Genomic DNA, 19,513 nt, shown 5'->3' on the forward strand with positions numbered 1-19,513 from the left:
AAATGCAAATATGAAGCTGAGTTGCTTCTGTCCTTGATGTATTAATCAGGGACATTGACCAACTGGTTCTCGTCACAAATGATATTGTACCATAAATTTGTCGTACCATTCATTCTGTACTAAAGCACTGCTAAATAGCTACTGTATAGATATTTATTGACATTAAATACCTCAAAATGAAGAAAAATAAGAATAAAAATAAAAATAAGGAAATAAGAGTCTCTTACTCATATGTTTGATTCAAAAGTCTTGCATTTGTTCTTGTCATCAAACCGAGCTTCCGTAGATCATCAAAGTTTTGGACTTTCACAGAACCTGCAGAACAAAATTTTATAGCCTTCACATAGGGTGGCAGTCCATGGTCTCTTCCTCGCTGAATATTGATAGAAGCCAAATCTTGGTACTTCCTGAGGAAACGGGGGGAGGGGAGGAAAGAAAAAAAAACATATAATATGGATATCGAATAAGTAAAGCAAATAAAATTGGTAGGAAAGGCATAATGCCCATTAAAAAATACTAAATATACTTACAAATACAAATATTTGGTCACATCATCAACCATATAATGATCATAATTCTCCAAACTCACGCCAAATGAACCTCGCAGCAAATCTGAAGCATGGCCTTTCCGAACAAGATCCGGATTCGAAAATGTATCCTTAAATGTCATATTGCCATAACCAATGTCAGAAGGTATTAAACTGTGAAGTCTGAAAGCTGCAATTGAGAATTCGTTCCAAACACCTATAACGACCGTTGGATCATAATTTGTGCCAACCGAGCCGTTTTCTATGTAAGTACCGAATTGTTTCATCACACGAGCACCCAAGAGAGTTGGTAAGAAGTCTTTATAGGCGATGCATTGGAATTCTGCAATGACTATTTTTCTGTAAAGGGGAAATATATATATATATATATATCAATGAATTAAGTAATATGGATAAATGAAAGGCTGCAAATAATAGCAATAAGATTAAATTAAACAATAGAATGATTTATATAGTATTAAAAATCTGCTTCATAGAACAAAACATGGATAGAATACGATTTAGACCTTACATTGGAGCTCCATATCACTACTAATAATAAAACGAGATTGAGAGAATTCCTTTGATGCATGTCTGTGTACACTGGAGCACTGCAAGACTGACCGTTTGACTCTGAGCATTAAATTTCGCTTAGATATTATTTAGGTAAGCCTATTTAAGGTAGTGTGTGTGTGTGTTTGTTTTTGAAATTTTAATTAATCAAAATTTATCTAGATTTTAGCATTTTTTTTCGCATTAACTTCCAGAAATATTATTTTACGAAGCTAATTTCTGCACTATCGAAAAAATTGCCTTTTCAATGATGCTAATTAAATTGCTTCATAAATTTTTATTTTGAATTTTGGCAAAATGCTAAAAATATTTTTTGCTCAGTTTCAGAAAGAATTTATATTTTTGCAATGAAATTCAAACCATTCTCATTGCTTCGATAAATATTTAATCAAATGAATTTCATTTTTTCTGTTGAAATCAAAGGAAAGAAGAGTCTCAATATTTGTGTAATTTACATGAGGAATAAGAAAGTGAAGTTACAGCACCCCTAAAGAGTATGTGCAATTAGAAACTAGATTACACGGGCATTTAAGTTTTTATTGACGATATGATATCAGAGAACACGATTCTATTAAGAAGGCTTATTTTCAAAATAAATAATTTAAAGTTACTAAATAATACTTAATACATGTATCACAATTTGTTGCTTCAAAATATATTTCTGAGGCAATCTTGAGTATCAAACTTAAGTATAAGAAATGTAACGAAAATTGAACAAAATCAGTATTCTAGACCGATCCCCAAAGGTGGATAGAAAGCGAATGTAAATGTTTTCTGAGTTTTTCTTTCCTTCTCACCATTTGTTTATGTGCATATAATGTAGAAGATATTAGGATTTTTTGAAAAGAAGCAGTCATTGAATAAGCATTAAAGTTTTTAAAAAGAATTAGATAATTTTCACTTATAAAATATATTGTAACAAAGTTTTAGTTCTGTGATTTACCTGTTGGCAATTCAAGACAATTTTGGTATGTTGAGCGCAAAGTTGCACACATCTGCTTTGAGCTACAAATTGTATGACACAGCAAAGCTACTTAGCCCCGTCTAATCACATGGCATTTTATATTTGAATGACCGAACCGCCGCAACAACTTTGACCTGGAACTAAGATTGAATTCTTAGGGCCATCAACGGTCGCGGTACAACCTATGGAAGATTGTGATGAGCGAGGATAGAACCTGAGACCTTATGGTTCACAGTCCAGTAACATGACCACGATACAAAAGCAATTGCTCGTGCAGCGTAGTTGTTAACTGGCTTATAAGCTATTCACCACAAACGATTCTAGTGGGAAGCATCATAGGGAGGAAGCCATCCTCCACAATTTCTGTACCCGCCCGGGAGGCGAGAACCAACCACCAAGCCGGAAACTTTTCATCCTCATTTCTGAGAAGCTACAAATCTTATAAAGAGAACGTAACTTGGAAACGGAGAACATCTTTAATTTGGAATGCATTAAACAAGAAATCTTCGATTAGGATTTTCATAGAGGTCCAAAAAACTCCCTGGAAACAGTGACTAAAAGAGTGACAATTACGATAGTTTCCTTTCAAAGGTTCAGATGAAGATATCATATCACATACATTTGTCGTTCATTTCTTTAAATTGTAATAGTCTTTTATAATATTTCTTAGGCACAAATTCATCTGCCCATAATATTTAATACAATGAAAGCTAGACTTCTTATAATTGAAAATTTACCTTTGGCATTCTAACTTAATTTTATTTACTTAATAAAATAAATATTTAAAAAAAATTGACAAAAGTATAAAACTAATCCTTTAATCCTCAAGCATTGATCCATATTCATAAATGTTTATTTCTTATGAATGTTCATAATGTTACAAATCTGTAATTTTGCTACCCGGCACTAATAGTGTCATCCTGGGAAAAACCGTTAAAACCTTTGTAAGATCTATCCCGTGCGTGAATGACCCGAGAGTTTGGCGGCCATTTGGCGACTAAATGGATCATACTGGAAAGTTCGAGAAGTTTCACGATCCATCCAGTAGGAACTGAGATACACACAGATACGCTCTGATTGGTCTGAAGATTCTAGCCCCGCCTCCCGGAACTATAAAAGACGGGCACTCTGAAGCTGCAGTGAAGAAGTGTGTGTATCGTCAGAAATGGTGTGTGAGAGTAGTCGGAGTCGCCGACACGTAGAGAAATTGGAGAATTAGACAGCAAGAAAGCTGCTTAACTATAGTGATTAAATGCGTTACGTTATTATGATTGATCGACGGTATTTTGTTGTAGAAAATTTTTTGTAACAATAACTTCTAGATATATCATCAATGGTTGTTATCCGCACAACACACCCTACATTCGAGAAAAATCTGAGATGCATTACTTCTTATATATTCTCTATATGAACAAAATCTCGACAGAATTCTTCAGCTACGCCAGTGACGTATAGCTCCTTTTAATTTCAATTAAAGCTCATGACATCAAGATACTTTACTAACTATTCACAGACTTTGAAAGATATCTCCAATTAAAAGTTTGAAATATCCCTAACCTCAACAATTGGACTGATTTTGCCATTTTGTGTGCATTATTAACAAATAAGAATGTTTTATGTTTATTGTACATATATAGTCTAAAATAGTGTTTTCAATTGGCCTCTTTTAATAAAAGGCCAAATATGAATCAATTTGATTTCTGTGATTTTGCCGAATATTTAGGACGGAAAACGAAAGCAAACGCATTCGTATAAGAAATGAGTTCATACGTTGTGAGATTTACTAACTTTTTACTTTCTAATATAAGTAGTATAGAGAAAATACTGTAATTAATGAAAAATTTGAACGAATCTCCATGTTTTAGACCTCCCGGAGATCGAAAAACATATGTTTGTCTGTCTGCTCATCCGACTGTCTCTGACAAAGATGACTCAAAAATATTTTAACTGGCGGATGAAATTTGGTATACTGTCTTTACACCAAATTTATAAATTTTAATCACATTTTCAGAAGTATCCGTTCAGAAGAAGTCTCTCTGTCTAACTGTTCGATTATAAGTTAGCATGATAACTACAAAACGAAGAGAGCTCGATAAATAAAATTTGGTATGCGGATTTAACGTCTATAATGCAGGAACCAAACAAATTTTGTGCCAAATTCAACAAAGAGTTGACCATCTTTCAATCTGTACTTTCAGAAACATGTAAACGTAAGGCATAGATATACCAAATTTGGTATGGGATTTTGTGACTACAAGTGCCAAATTTTTATTTCAGTCCGTTGGACCTAAAAATCAAGTTCGATTTTCGGATACTTTTAACAGCATGCCAGAGATTGGGAGCCAAAAAAACTCGCCAAACCCCACCATAGATTCAGTAAAAATGCTAAATTCACGCCAAAGCTTAATATTTCGTAACTTTTATATGCCAGTGCCATGCAAGGCGTTCTCAGGGATATTTATTAGAGCGTATGCAAGAAAAAAAAAATTTGTTTTTTTTTTGGGGGGGGGCACTTTCGTTGATTTCATTTTAAAACCAATAGCGTTCGGTACATTTTTATGTGCAAAGTGTTCTACAATACATACTATCACAGAGATATAATTTTCTATTTCTTGTATAAACATAAATTGCAGGATACTTTAAGTGACTGACTAATATGAGCTTCCAAATTCAGATTCACACCTGGCTTCCTGAAAGAGTTTTTCCTCCTCCCAGTCTGGATTCAGTATTTTTAGTTCCCTGGCGACTCTGTTATGTTCTCTCAACCATACCGTCATAGAGCTCGTCAAAGAGGAATGCTGATTCACTCGTGGATCTCCTGTTGATATCAATGAAAAAAACCAATATTACGATGCATTTTTAATATAAGAGAAAGACTTAAATTAATTCTGCTACATTTTCAATTATTGTTTATTTTCCAATATGTAGCTCACGCATTTATGAAGATATATAGTGGACCAATTTGGACTGCATAAAAATGGCATTGCTAGTGATGGAAAAGACAAAACATGAGTATTAAATTGAAAAAAAAATGTTATAGATGATGAATTTGGATGGAAAATGCAAGTAATTCAAGTCCAAAAGCCTTCTGGTTAATAGTATAAAAAAGAATTTCTAAAACTCAGTGATGAACCGATAAAAAACAGTGAATGCCGCTTTTAATGTGCCAGAAATATTCGTTTTCTCTGCTCCCTACTTTGGTTTAATATTCTCATTATACATTATTAATATTGAGATAGAAAAATAAATTAAAATTCTATATAGATTTAATTAAAATAAATTACTTAAATATATAAGTAAATACTCAACTAATATGTTATAATTTAATATCTGAGAAGTAGGACCAATTTATATATTAGAATAGTTCAGAATTAATTTTTTAATTATATATATATATATATATATATATATATATATATATATATATATATATATATATATATATATATATATATATTAAACTCTTACTTTAATCCAAATTAATATCCAAAGCTTTATCTTAATTTAGCCCATAGTAACTTCATTCTTTTATTTCCTGATCCAATTTCACTTTCGGTTTAATTAATTCAACTGAAGCTGTGTAAAAAATTACTGTGCAATCAATTCTACGTATCAAGTGAAAATGATCCCTCCGTTGCCCTTGTCAAAGTTCAACATGTGTATTCAATCGCCACGTGGCCGGAAATCCCATGTTATATAAGACCAGTGATCATTTGTTTCGTCCCCTTTTTCTTACTTCTGCCTTTGTTGCACACTGTTGTGGACACGCCTGTAAATAAATTGCTTTCCTGGAATGGATATTAAAATTCATTTATTAATTTAAAAATGTAAATTGTCTCTTCAGTGTCTCCGAACCTGTATTCCGCTTCAACAAAATAAGCTTATATATATATATATATATATATATATATATATATATATATATATATATATATATATATATATATATATATATATATATATATATATATATATATATATATATATATATATATATAATTTCGTTTTATTCTCTCTTGGCAGACAGTCATGATTTATTTACAAGAAGACGGCACAAAAGCAGAATTAAGAAAGAGAGCGAAACAACTGATCACTAGTCTTATATAAAATAGGATTTCCGGCCACGTGCCGATGGAATACATATGTTGACCGTTGAGAAGGGCAACGGAAGTGTCACTTTCATTTGATACGTAGTACTGATGGCGCTTTATTTTTACAAAAGAATGAATTAAACCGAAAATGGAATTAGATCAGGAAATAAAAGAATATTTTACTATGGCCTAAATTAATATAAAGTATTAGAAATTAATTTGGATTAAATTAAGAGTTTGTGGGATGTTTTAGTGGAGAAGGTTGCAAATTGGGATAGTTAAGTTACATCCACACATAAAGAATGAGCGACGACTTTTTTATATAAAAATAAACATCTTTTAATTTTTAACGCTAACACATCGACAGACAACAGATTTTTTTTGAAAGACCGGAAATTGATCTTTTTAATTCGCACAGCTTGCGCGCTTGATCGTAGATAACTGCTTCGTACTTCCGGTGCGCAGTTAGGAAAATAGTTTTTCGAATACAGTCATTTTGATGGAAGCAGGATCGCCACAGTACTCCCCCCTCTAGTAGTGCAGCAGGCACTGAAGTTAGAGGTAACGAGTGTTGAAGCGAACTCGTCGGCCAGATCTGGTCACATAAGGTACTGGAGTAGAATTTGTAGGTGACACAGGACTCGATGGAGACAGTTCAGGTACTGGTTTTGGTGAAGTCGGAACTGCAACTGGTGGTGATATTGCTGGTGCAGAGGACTGGTGAGAGTTCTCGAAGAACGCAGGCTTTAAGCGATCAATGTTGATCGTGGACTGTTTGCCGTTCTTTTCAATTGTGAACATTTTATCAGTTCGTTTGAGTACGAGGTATGGTCCATCGTATGGCGCTTGTAAAGGTTTTTTAACAGCATCGTGGCGCACGAACACATGTGAGCAAGTGTCCAGAGCTGGATGAACGAATACTTTCTTGGTGTCATGAGGTGCAGTAGCAACAGGTTTAAGTTGATCCATCAAGGTCCGTAAATTTATTAGGAACTCATGAGGCTCGACGTTAATTGAAGGGGATTCAAAAAATTCTGATGGTAGTTTAAGGGTTGAGCCATAAACTAGTTCGGCCGATGTGCACTGTAGATCTTCTTTTAATGCGGTTCGGAGTCCGAGCAAAACCAAAGGAATTGATTCGGTCCATTTCGTAGATGCATGACATCGGAGGCTTTGTTTAAGAGATCGATGGAATCGCTCGACTATTCCATTGCTTTTTGGGTGGTATGGGGTCGTTCGGATCTTTTGGACACCCAAGAGTTTGCTGAGCAAAGAAAACAAGTTGCTTTGGAATTGTCGTCCTTGATCTGTCGTGATTATTGAAGGCAAACCGAAGCGTGAGATCCAATGAGTTATGAATGCACGCGCAATAGTTTCAGCAGAAATATCAGGAATGGGAATTGCCTCAGGCCATCGTGTGAAACGATCTATGCAGGTAAGTAGGTATCCGCAATTGTTTGAAGGTGGAAGAGGTCCTACGAGATCTAGATGAACATGATCGAATCTGGCTGCAGGTAATTGAAAAGATTTAAGAGGACTATTGGTGTGTCTAGCTATTTTAGATTTTTGGCAATCTAGACATGAACGGGTGAAATTTGAAATGTCCTTTTGCATGGACGGCCAAAAGAATCTCTCTGAAATCAAATGTTTAGTGGCACGGATACCTGGGTGGGAAATATTGTGCAAAAATAGAAAAACTTTCTTTCGGAAAATTTCTGGGACGTAAGGTCTAATTTTGTTTTGCTTGACATCACAGTAAAGTTTAGATGAATTGGGGTCGGTTGAGAGAGGTTTTAAACAAAGTGACAGTTCATTCTTTGCCAAAATAGTCTGAAGTTCTTCATCAGATGCTTGTGCTTCCGCCATGGCAGAAAAGTCTATTTTTGGTAACTGTATTTCATTAATACGAGATAAGGTATCAGCTACAACGTTTTTTGAGCCCGATACGTGCCTGATGTCGGTGCTGAATTGTGCAATGAAATCAAGGTATCTTAGTTGTCTTGGAGAAGAAGAGTCAGATTTTTTGGTGAAAGCAAAAGTAAGAGGTCGATGATCTGTAAATATTATGAAATTTTGACCTTCCAACAAGTGTCGAAAATGTTTGATAGTTGCATATATCGCCAAAAGTTCCCTATCATACGTACTGTATTTACGTTCTGAGGGCGTAAGTTTTCGGGAATAAAATGCTAGAGGTTGTTGACCATTAGACGTAGTTGTATGGAGGACAGATCCGATGGCTGAGTCTGAAGCATCAACCATGATAGATAATTGCTGGTTAGGTGAATGGAAGTTCAAAGTAGCTGCATTTGCAATATCAGATTTGCATTTTTCGAAAGCTTCTGTAGTGAGGTCAGTCCAAGGAACAAGTTGCTTATCATTCTTTTTAGAGTTTTTTAAAAGTTCGTGTAGGCTAGCTTGAGTCTGAGCGGCATGAGGCAAAAATCGACGGTAAAAATTGAGCATGGCCAAGAAACGCTTTAGCTCAGATATATTTTGAGGTTTGGGAAAATCAGAAATGGCTTGAACTTTTTCCGGTAAAGGTTTCACGCCTTCAGATGTAATTAGACAACCTAGAAACTTTACCGATTGCTTCCCAAGGACGCATTTTGAAGGGTTTAGTTTCAATCCGTGCTGAGATAATCGTTCAAATACTGTTTTTAAATGTTGTTTGTGCTGTTCTACATTATTTGATGCAATCAGTATGTCATCAAAATAAGGAATGCAGAAATCTAAATTTGACAAAACTTGATGTATATAACGTTGAAAGGTTTGTCCCGCGTTTCTTAAACCAAAGGGCATATAAACATATTCAAAAAGACCAAATGGGGTTGTGATTGCTGTTTTTGGAATGTCCGCTGGGTTAATAGGAATTTGATGATAAGCTCGGATCAAATCCAGGGTGGAGAAAATGGTTTTATTGAAAAACATTTGAGTGCAATCTTGAATATGAGGAACTGGGTATCTATCAGGAACGGTAATTGAATTTAAACGACGGTAGTCGCCACACGGTCTCCATTCTCCATTAGACTTTTTCACCATGTGTAGAGGACTTGCCCATGGGCTACTAGAAGGACGGATAATACCTTGAGACATTAAAAATTCAAATTCCTGACGTGCAATTTTTAGCAACTCGGGAGATAAGCGACGAGGTCTCGAAAATACTGGTTGACCAGTTGTTTCAATAAAGTGATGTATTTTAGTTGATACTTTGCTTTTTGTTGGTTGAGATGGATTAGTGAGGTCTTGGAATTGCGATAAAATGTCATAGAATTCTGAATCACCAAGCAAAATGGATATACCAGAAGTTAATGAATCTGTGTTTGTATATTTGCCTTGAGTGGTTAATTTAGTTATGCCATCAATCAAACAACCACTTTTAACATCAACCAAAAGATTATAGTGTTTTAAAAAATCAACACCTATAATTGGTTGGTTCACATTTGCAATTATGAAAGACCAAGTAAAATTTCGCCGTAAATTTAAGTCTAGCGTAAGGCGTTTTTTACCAAAAGTAGCTATTTTTGTGCCATTAGCAGCTAAGAGGAGTAATTCATTAGAGGAATCAGCTTTAGGAGCATAATTGTGTGGTAAAACAGATACGTCTGCGCCTGTATCCACTAAAAATTTCCATTTACTAACTTTATCGGCCAGCATAATTCTATTAATTTTGCGATCGGGGCCAAGGCCAGTGGACGACCGCCGATTTAGTTTCCCGAATTCTTGAAAGAGCAAGGCAAACTACATTTTTTGCTTTTGTGCCAAAATTTGTATGATAAAAACAAATGCCATCAGCAGGTTCTTTATATTTTTTTAAGCGATCACGAGAGCAACTACGACTGTTTTTAAAAGGTCGATTTCTATTTCTGCTTTGAGAGCGTGATTGGCGTATTGTTGTAGTAAGCTCGCCAACTAAAGTCGTCAAATGGGCGACTTGTTTTTCAAGTTGGGCTATTTGATTATTCGAAGATTGAGGAGTAACGGAATTAATGTTTGAATGGCCAGCCAAATCATTTATTTTATCTGCAACTGATGCTAAACCAGCTAAATCTTCATTCAAAGCAGTTAAAATAGTTTGTGTGCTGTTTGGCAGTCTTCCGAGCCAAAGAGATTTTAAGAGTGGCTCGCCAACAGTATCGCCCGCCAATGTTTTCATACGAGCTAATAACTGAGATGGTCGTTGGTCGCCAAGTTCTAGGCCTTGTAGCAGCGTACGTATTTTCGAAGCTTCACTTTCAGAATGCAACTCAATTAAACGTTTTTTTAATGGTGGATATTTATCAGTATCAGGAGGTTTCAATATTATATCGCTTACACAATTCAAAATATCGGAATCAACGGCAGAAATAACATGATTAAATTTTGTATCGTCAGCAGTAATTCCCGCCAAGGCGAATTGCGCCTCAAGTTGAACAAACCATAATGCAGGGTTAGCTTTCCAGAAAGGCGGAAGTTTGACGCCAACACGAGAAACTGTTGCGTCGTTGTTGGCGGAATTTGGAGTATCTCCTGGCATGTTTTATTCAAGAAATCAAAGGCACGTTATAAATATAATTTCACAAAACTGCTTTGAAATACGAAAATACAAATAATATACTGATAATCAGAGTAAATAATATGAAAATGCTAATCCAAATTATTTAACAGAAGTTCCGATGGAAATTATTTAGGCTGTGAAAATAGAAACAATATTCAACGATACGCTTACCGCCATTAGGAAGAAATGCGCTATGGCGCCATTTAATGCATAAAGAAAACTGGGAAAGTTATCCTTTCACTTTTCGAGTCACCAAATGTGGGATGTTTTAGTGGAGAAGGTTGCAAATTGGGATAGTTAAGTTACATCCACACATAAAGAATGAGCGACGACTTTTTTATATAAAAATAAACATCTTTTAATTTTTAACGCTAACACATCGACAGACAACAGATTTTTTTTGAAAGACCGGAAATTGATCTTTTTAATTCGCACAGCTTGCGCGCTTGATCGTAGATAACTGCTTCGTACTTCCGGTGCGCAGTTAGGAAAATAGTTTTTCGAATACAGTCATTTTGATGGAAGCAGGATCGCCACAAGTTAAAATATAATTTCAACTTCCCCCCACCGCAAGACGTGGAAGTGCATCGGGACCCTCGACACACAGCCATACCTTACAGTGGTGTTCAAGTAAGAAAAATTTAAAAGTATATTGAAAGTGACACCTCAGTTTCCCTTGCCTTTACATTAATACACAGATATCATTTTGAACAAGATTATTTAGAACATAAAAAAGATAAATTGATATGTGTGAATATATTAGATAAATTTAAATATTCAAGAACACCAAAATAATAATATTAAAATGTATAATATAAAAATGATTTTCTGCAGAAACTCGGTCTATTGTCTCTCAGTCTGTAAGATTGTCTCTATTTAGTGAGGAATGTTTCTAAAGAATGCTTGCCCACAGTGTCCTTTAAATAGTAGATGGCTCACCAAAATTATCAAATTGTATGTAAAATAAGGGAATAACAAATTGAACTTATAAAATAATAATATATCAACATAGTTCTGATTTTATGTAACACTTGAATCTGAAAATAATAATATGAGATTCAAAATACTCTTATTAATACTCTCTGCATTAATACTTAAAACAAATGACATAAAAATGTGTAACTTTAAAAGAAAACCCACTAGTTAGCCAATTTGCTGAGACTCTACCTGAATTTCATTTCATTCAGTCGTTTCTCCGCTAATAAGATTCAAAGATGTGGGATCGTAATGTGAAATAATCCACTCGTTATTAATCCGACTCCATTTTATTATCTATCTAAATTACAATTCTATTTACATGCTATATTTATATTTAGTTGCCATATACAAAAACATACATTGGTTTCGCGCGCAGTTAATTCTGATTTTAGAGTTGTAAAAGCAAGTTATAGCTCTAGTATGATTAAAGTTAAAATTAGTTTTTAGCCAAAGGCGCTCGTAACATCCTCCCACCTTTTGATTTTTAAATTAGGAGGTTACAAAATCAAAATTAACAAAATATTGCATTCAAAATATTTAGAAATCAAAACATGAAATGCACATATTTGAAAAGTACATAATAAAGTTTAAAAGTTAGTTAAAACGTGAAGGTTTAACCACTTTTCTTCCACTTCTAGTTTTTGTTTCATAGTCGTTATTTTCCGAGCTCGGGATTTCGATTTCTTCATACGAAGCAACCGGTTCGTTTTTTCTCGCACCCACAGGATCGTCATGGTCTAATTCCAAGGGGTATAAACGTTGCACTGGACGCACAAGTTCCCCAATCGCTGTTTTTAGCTTCACTACTCGGATGCAGCCATCTTTCCCAGGAAACACTTCGATTACCAATCCCAAAGGCCAGTCTAGTCGCTTTTTGATATCACTTTCAATTATAACAATATCTCCCACTTGCACTTGTCTAGATTCCTTTCCTTTTGGCTTCTTCTGGATTAACAAGCTTAGATATTCTTTTCGAAATCTTTTCCTCAAGTCCTCTCGTAATTTTTGTTGATACTGATATCGTTTGGAGATATTGACTTTATCCAAAGTATCCAAATCGGGAACTCCTACCTTTGTAGTCTCTTGAATGAACATTGAGGGAGTCAGTGGAATTAAATCATTCGGATCTTCCGATAGATAATTCAGAGGTCTTGAATTGATGTTGGCTTCTACGTCACAAAGAATAGTGAACATTTCTTCGTAATGAAGCGATGCCTTTCCTAAAACTCTTCTTAAAAGCTTCTTCACCATCTTAATCATGCTCTCAAAAAATCCGCCCCACCAAGCAGCTGTTGGGGGGTTAAATTTCCACTGAATTCTTAAGACGGAGGCTTCATTGACAATCTTGTCCCAATCAAGAGAACCCATCAAATTATTTGTTCCAGTAAAATTTGTTCCGTTATCGCTGTATATAGTCCTAGGTCGCCCTCGTCTTGCGACGAATCTTCTAAAACCTAGAAGGAATCCATTAGTTGAAAGACTCTGTATTAATTCCAAATGAATGGCCCTATATACAGCGCAAGTAAAAAGCAAGATCCAGGCCTTTTTCCCATCCTTTAAATGAAGCGGCCCTGCTAAATCCACTCCAGTGACTTCGAATATCAAGGCTTCCCGTACACGATCTTCCGGTAGTGGCGCAGGAATTGATTCAATTTTCTTGCTCGTATATCTTTTGCATCTTATACACCTTGAGAGCACTTTCTGGACAGTTTTTCGGCCCTGCAGAATCCAAAATTTTTGACGGATATCTGTTAGGACAACTTGAACTCCAGCATGGGAAGAGATCAAATAATGTTCGAAAATCAATCTCTCCACTAATGGGTGCTTACAAGGCAATACTAGAGGGTATCTAAAATTTTCTTCATCATCTCGTCTAGTAATTTTAGTTTTCAATCTAATTAGTCCATCAGAATCATTAAACACACAGAGTGATTTAAGTTTTGATCTTGCATCTTCGTTATTAAAGGTTTCTTGTTGCACGATTTGTATCACCTTTCTTTCGGCGGCATCTAGTTCTGCAACAGTTAAAAGATCTTTCATCTTGTTAATTGGATTTCGGCAATTTTGTACAAATCGTAGCATCCATGCTATCATTCGCACAATTTTGGAATATCTTGAGAACTTGTACAAATACCAGGATTTATTCAGATCTGTAGAGTTGACTAAAGTTACGACCCTCTTTTTCCTTTCCCGGAAAACCTCTTCAAAATTGTATTCAGAGTCTGTCGCTGGCCATTCTTCTTCTGGAAGTTTCAACCACTGTGGGCCCTCCCACCATCTCGATTTCAAAAATCCTTGGATTGAACAACCACGGGAAGGGAGATCAGCAGGATTGCAAGTGCCTGGGAGATGCTTCCAAGCATCCTTTGAAGAAAGACTTCTTATTTCTTCTACTCTGTTATTCACGAACGTACCCCAATGATCTTCTTTTTGAATCCAATGAAGAGCAACAGAAGAATCTGTCCAATAAAAAGTAGGTACGTCTCTCAAAGACATAGAATTTTTAATATCTGAAGTTAACCTAGCTCCAATGCAGCATGCTAGTAATTCTAGACGAGGTATTGTAATAACCTTTAAAGGTGCTACTCTACTTTTTGCCTCTATAAAATATATTTTGACTTCCTCTCCCAAGGTATTTCTCAAAAATACGACAGTACTGTATGCAACTTTGCTGGCATCACAAAAGGTATGAAGACTTAGTCCTTCGGTGCAGCCATTGATCTTTACACATCTAGGGATCTTAACTTCAGACAGCAATTTCAAATCAACAATCAAAGTTTTGAATTTTTTCTGAATGTCATCTGGTAGAATTTCATCCCACCCTAAGTTTCTTTTCCAAATATTTTGCACTAAGAGTTTTAAACATATTGTCACAGGACATAAAAATCCAAGTGGATCAAATATCTTTTGAGACGTTGACAGAATATTTCTTTTACTGCAAACATCAAAATTAAATTCTGTATTTTGTAAATCACAGAAAAGGAAATCTTCATTTGTATTCCATAACAGTCCAAGTACTGAGGTTGGAACAGTTGGCTCGTCCCGACTTAGGTCCCTTGTATATTCCCAACCTCGAAGATCAAAACAAGCCTTGGAAAGCAACAGCTTTGCTTCTTGAATGAATCGGGTAAGATCATCTTCATTGCGCACGGATGTCACACAGTTATCTACATAAAAGGAATTCTTCAATATTTCGGAGGTTTCAGGAAAGCACTCTTTACTTTCCTCTAGATGATTCATCAAAACCGCTGCCAAGAGGAAAGGACTACAAGTGAGGCCAAAAACAAGACGGCGGTGACGAAGTATCTCAAATTTTCTTGTTTCGTAATCTTTCCACCAAAGAAATCGCAAAACATCTTGATCCTCTTTTGCAATTGAGATTTGAAGAAAGGCTTTTTTAATATCAGAAATTACCCCAATGTTATTTTGTCTGAATTTTCTTAAAATGGGTGGAATTTGCTCTATTAAATTTGGTCCCTTTTCCAGACAGTCATTTAAGGACGGAACTTTCTTAACTCGACAAGAAGCGTCAAACACTGGACGTACTTTGGTTGATGAGTTTTCCTTAAAAACACCTCGGTGCGGCAAATAATAACTTGGATTTCCCTCCTCCATTTTGGGCACTTTCTCTATTATATTTTCCTCAAGCCATTCTTCAAAAACAGCCTCATATTCTGCATATTTCTTTTCATCTTTTAACTTTTGTGAAGTACGGATACAACGTTGTTCAGCTGTGGATCTATTGTCTTGTAGAATTTCTTTTGCTTCTATCCAAGGTAGCTTAACTATGTATCTGCCATTTTCATCTCTATCCACTGCTTTCATAAAATGATCCATTGCGTTTCTTTTCATTTCTTCTTTAGATTTAGTTTCAACTGGATCCATAATACCTAAAGTTTCTAATTTCCAAAGATCAGAGATAGAGCTATTTTGTATTAGCATTGAAGTCACCAGTTGAGCGGAAGTATTTTCCTCTTTTCCTCCAAAAACTTTACCCATGATCAGCCAGCCTAATTTTGTTTCATATGCTACTAATCCACATTTCAGAGCATATATATTTCCTGAGAATAACTGTCCGCAAAAGTCAGCTCCTATCAGCAATTCAATGTCCGGACAATCTTTGCCTTGATCAGAGAGTATTATATTCTTTTTCTTCAACTCCTTTTGCCAATTTCCTTTGTGGATCCGAGGTATTTTTCCGCATATAATTGGTTGATCGAGGACTTGCATATCGTAAGTGAATCCCGTATTCAAATTCTGAAGGGTTATTTCATATAGTCCATGATCTTGTTTTTCTAACGTAGATCCACCAAATACCGAATGTATGATATTTTTAACTTCAATGGGCCTCAGATTCATTTCTTTAATTGTTTTCTCTAATAAGTATGATCGCTGCGAACCACTGTCAATAAGAGCTCGTACTCTGCGTGTTTTTCCTTCTGCTTTAATATTAACTTGCAATGTTTGAAGGAGAACTTCTTCAGCAGCACACTGATTGGATAAATTGACATTTAGATTCTCTTCCACCTCAGGTGTTTTGACTTTTGGTTTGTTTGTTGGCAGATCTGGACACATCAAAGTCCAATGCCTCTTATTACAAAGCAGGCACTGTACATTTGACTTGCAAATTCTTGACCTATGGCCAGGCTTTAAACAAGTGAAGCAGCATTTTTTATTTTTCAAAATCTTTTGTTTCTTTTCAAAATCAAATTTTTTGGCATAGTAACATTCTTTGCTTTCGTGAGGTTTTTCACAAAAAACGCAGATGGTATTATGTTTTCTTTTTTCTGTACCTCCTGAAAACAAATCTGTAGCAGTAGCCACAGAATCAGAATTCCTCTCCTTACACACCTTAGGCGCAAATCCTGATCTCGCTAAGCGAATTCTTTCCTCACCTTCTATTTCTGTTTTCAGAAAGAGTAATAAGTTTTTCAGTTTTTCTGAATAAGCATTGCTTTCCGGGTCATGATTTGCTATTATAATTGGATTACGCAGCCATACCCTGAATATATCTTCAGGTATGCAGGATTCCACCAGGGGGAAAAGCATTGCTGAATACTTGTCTGATGTTAAACCAATTGATTCTAGAGCTCTTAAGTAAGTTTCTAATTTATCATAAATTTGCGACGTGCTTAATTTCCTTTTAGCTTCTGAAGCATTTATTATAACTAATTTTAATAGCTCACGAACGTAGTATTCAATAAGCAACTCATCCTTTCCGAAACGCGATTTTAAACTTTCTATTGCCTTGCAATAATTCGCATTTGTTGGAGGATAACTGTCTATAATTTCCCGAGCTCTAGTTCCTTCACTTACACATTGGATCAAATATTGAAATTTGTCTTCATTTTCTAATTTATCATCATCATGAATACGCTTAAATTGACTCCAGAAAGCCAGCCAATTCTTAATTTCACCGTTAAATTTAACGAGTTCTATTTTAGGTAACTTAAGTTTTCGTTTAATTCTAGGAGAAACAGAACCAACGCTTTCCTTTTCAGCGTAAGAAAGTTTAGTCAAATATATGTCCACATTTACTTTCGCTTCAATCATTTTTGTGCTGTATTCTTCGATTTTCATATACTCATCTTCATACTTTTCGGTATCAGAATTTTCCAGAAGAAAACTACATATTTCATTATCTAATTTGGCCAAATCCGAATAAATTCGTTCCAAATTGCCGAAAAGTGATTTAATTTCTTTTTCCTTAGGTTCATCGACCTTTAATCTTTCAATTAAAACATTATACGTTTTCGTAAAGTTAGATCTAATAGGTGATCGCTTCTTAACGGACATCTCCATTTTTATTTCACTACTTAATTCTTATTGCAAATAAAAACAGACGTACCGTATTTTTAGCAATCACGTCCGGGTTCACCACAATGTTGAGACTCTACCTGAATTTCATTTCATTCAGTCGTTTCTCCGCTAATAAGATTCAAAGATGTGGGATCGTAATGTGAAATAATCCACTCGTTATTAATCCGACTCCATTTTATTATCTATCTAAATTACAATTCTATTTACATGCTATATTTATATTTAGTTGCCATATACAAAAACATACATTGGTTTCGCGCGCAGTTAATTCTGATTTTAGAGTTGTAAAAGCAAGTTATAGCTCTAGTATGATTAAAGTTAAAATTAGTTTTTAGCCAAAGGCGCTCGTAACACAATTAGTGGTGACTAGTTCAACCTTATCCACCAATTTCTAGTAGTGGGTGAAACTTAATGACCCAAAATTAGGACATCAAGAAGGGGGACGTAATTCTTATTTTCTTTCTACTCTCACCCAGGAGCATTTGTTTCCAAAGTGGAGAACAACATATCCGGGATAAAAATAGAAAGAGATAGAAATTAAATGTGAGGTTGACCCTATACTCACATCTAAATAAGATTGCAGTATTTGAATTTATGCTGTGACAGCGTCTATCGCAACATCATCATCATCATGAAGGGGGGGGGGGAAACTAACTCTTAAAAGTGGGAACAACGGGCCAACCTATGTTAGGGATTATGTGGAAGAAGGATTTCGAATTCTGTCGACTAAATAATATGTAACATTATTTTGTTTGCAGCAAAAGGCAGGTTGGACATTTTGTAACTGAATGGGGTGTTAAATTATATTCATTGATTACTTTTTCTAAAAGTTCAGTCCAAGGAATTTTGGTAGGAGAAAAATTGACTTTACACTTTAATTTAGTTACTATTGACTGGTTAACTCTTTCACATTTCCCATTAATTTGTGGATGATGTGAAGATGTTAACAGATGCTTGACTCTGTAATTTCTGAGGAAATGTTTGAATTTAGATGAGGTAAAAGCACCGTTTCTATCAGTTAATAACTTGGAACCTGAATTTGGAAAACTTGCTTTAATATATTGATATAAGTTTCAGAATTTCATATTTGGAAGGAAAAGCACAATCATATCTAGTGGCATGATCAATTACTATGTGAAGAAATTTTTCAGATGAATTGTAATAGTTAAATCCACCAACAGTATCGATAGAAAGACATTAAAAAGGACGGTCTGTGGGGGGCACAGCCTGTAAAAGGCCAAATCTTTTTTTCTTTTTCTTTTTTATTTAATTGACAAACATCACAATGTTTAACAAAAAGTGCAATATCTTGAGTAATATGAGGCCAATAATACTGAGGAGTAATTAAATTTATCATTTTTTGAGTGCCTGGGTTCCCGAATTGTTCATGAGCCTTTTGCAAAACTTTTCTCCTAAGAGAAAAAGGTACAACTATTTTAAACAAATTTTTCTTTTTAACTACAAATACATCATTAATATTTTTATATTTAGTATTATCTAAATTGTCTAAATTTTGATAGTGTTTTATCTCATCTAATTCCAATAAATGCACAGAATGTTGGACATACTGAGCAGTAGGACGCATTGATAACATATCAGCTTCAACATTAGCTGTTCCCTTTAAATATTTAACTTCATAATGAAACATGCTTAATTTTAAAGACCAACGAAACACCCCCCCCCCCTTAATTTTTTTTACATTCTTAAGTCAAACAAGAGCAGCATGATCAGTATGAATTATGAATTCTTTCCCATGTAAATAGTAATAAAATTTATCAAGAGCATCTACTATTGCTAAACATTCCAACTCAGTTATACAATAACTTTTTCCATAAGAACGTAAAGTTCTTGTATGATAGGATGCAGGATGTAATTTACCAGAACAGTCAGGCTGTTTTAGAACAGCTCCAATGGCTACCTGAAATGCAGCACAAAAAACATGAAGAGGTAAATTAGGGTTATATAGTTTCAACACTGGTTTAGTTATCAATTTAATTTTAAATATTTCAAAAGCTTTTTGACAGTT

General features: G+C 34.9%; 1 protein-coding gene across 1 annotated transcript in view; it reads right to left on the minus strand.

Moving 5' to 3' along the window:
* The window catches only part of LOC129987834 (peroxidase-like), a 65,059-nt gene that overhangs the window by 12,950 nt on the left and 32,596 nt on the right, over nucleotides 1-19,513 (minus strand). The window contains exons 9-11 of the mRNA XM_056095801.1: nucleotides 4,747-4,882; nucleotides 531-887; nucleotides 228-407 (exon numbers count right to left, since the gene is read on the minus strand). Of these exons, the coding sequence (XP_055951776.1) occupies nucleotides 228-407; nucleotides 531-887; nucleotides 4,747-4,882 (673 nt within the window). The remainder of the gene's footprint in view (nucleotides 1-227; nucleotides 408-530; nucleotides 888-4,746; nucleotides 4,883-19,513) is intronic.

This window comes from Argiope bruennichi, chromosome 10, assembly GCF_947563725.1.
Source record: "Argiope bruennichi chromosome 10, qqArgBrue1.1, whole genome shotgun sequence".
Classification (NCBI taxonomy): domain Eukaryota; kingdom Metazoa; phylum Arthropoda; class Arachnida; order Araneae; family Araneidae; genus Argiope; species Argiope bruennichi.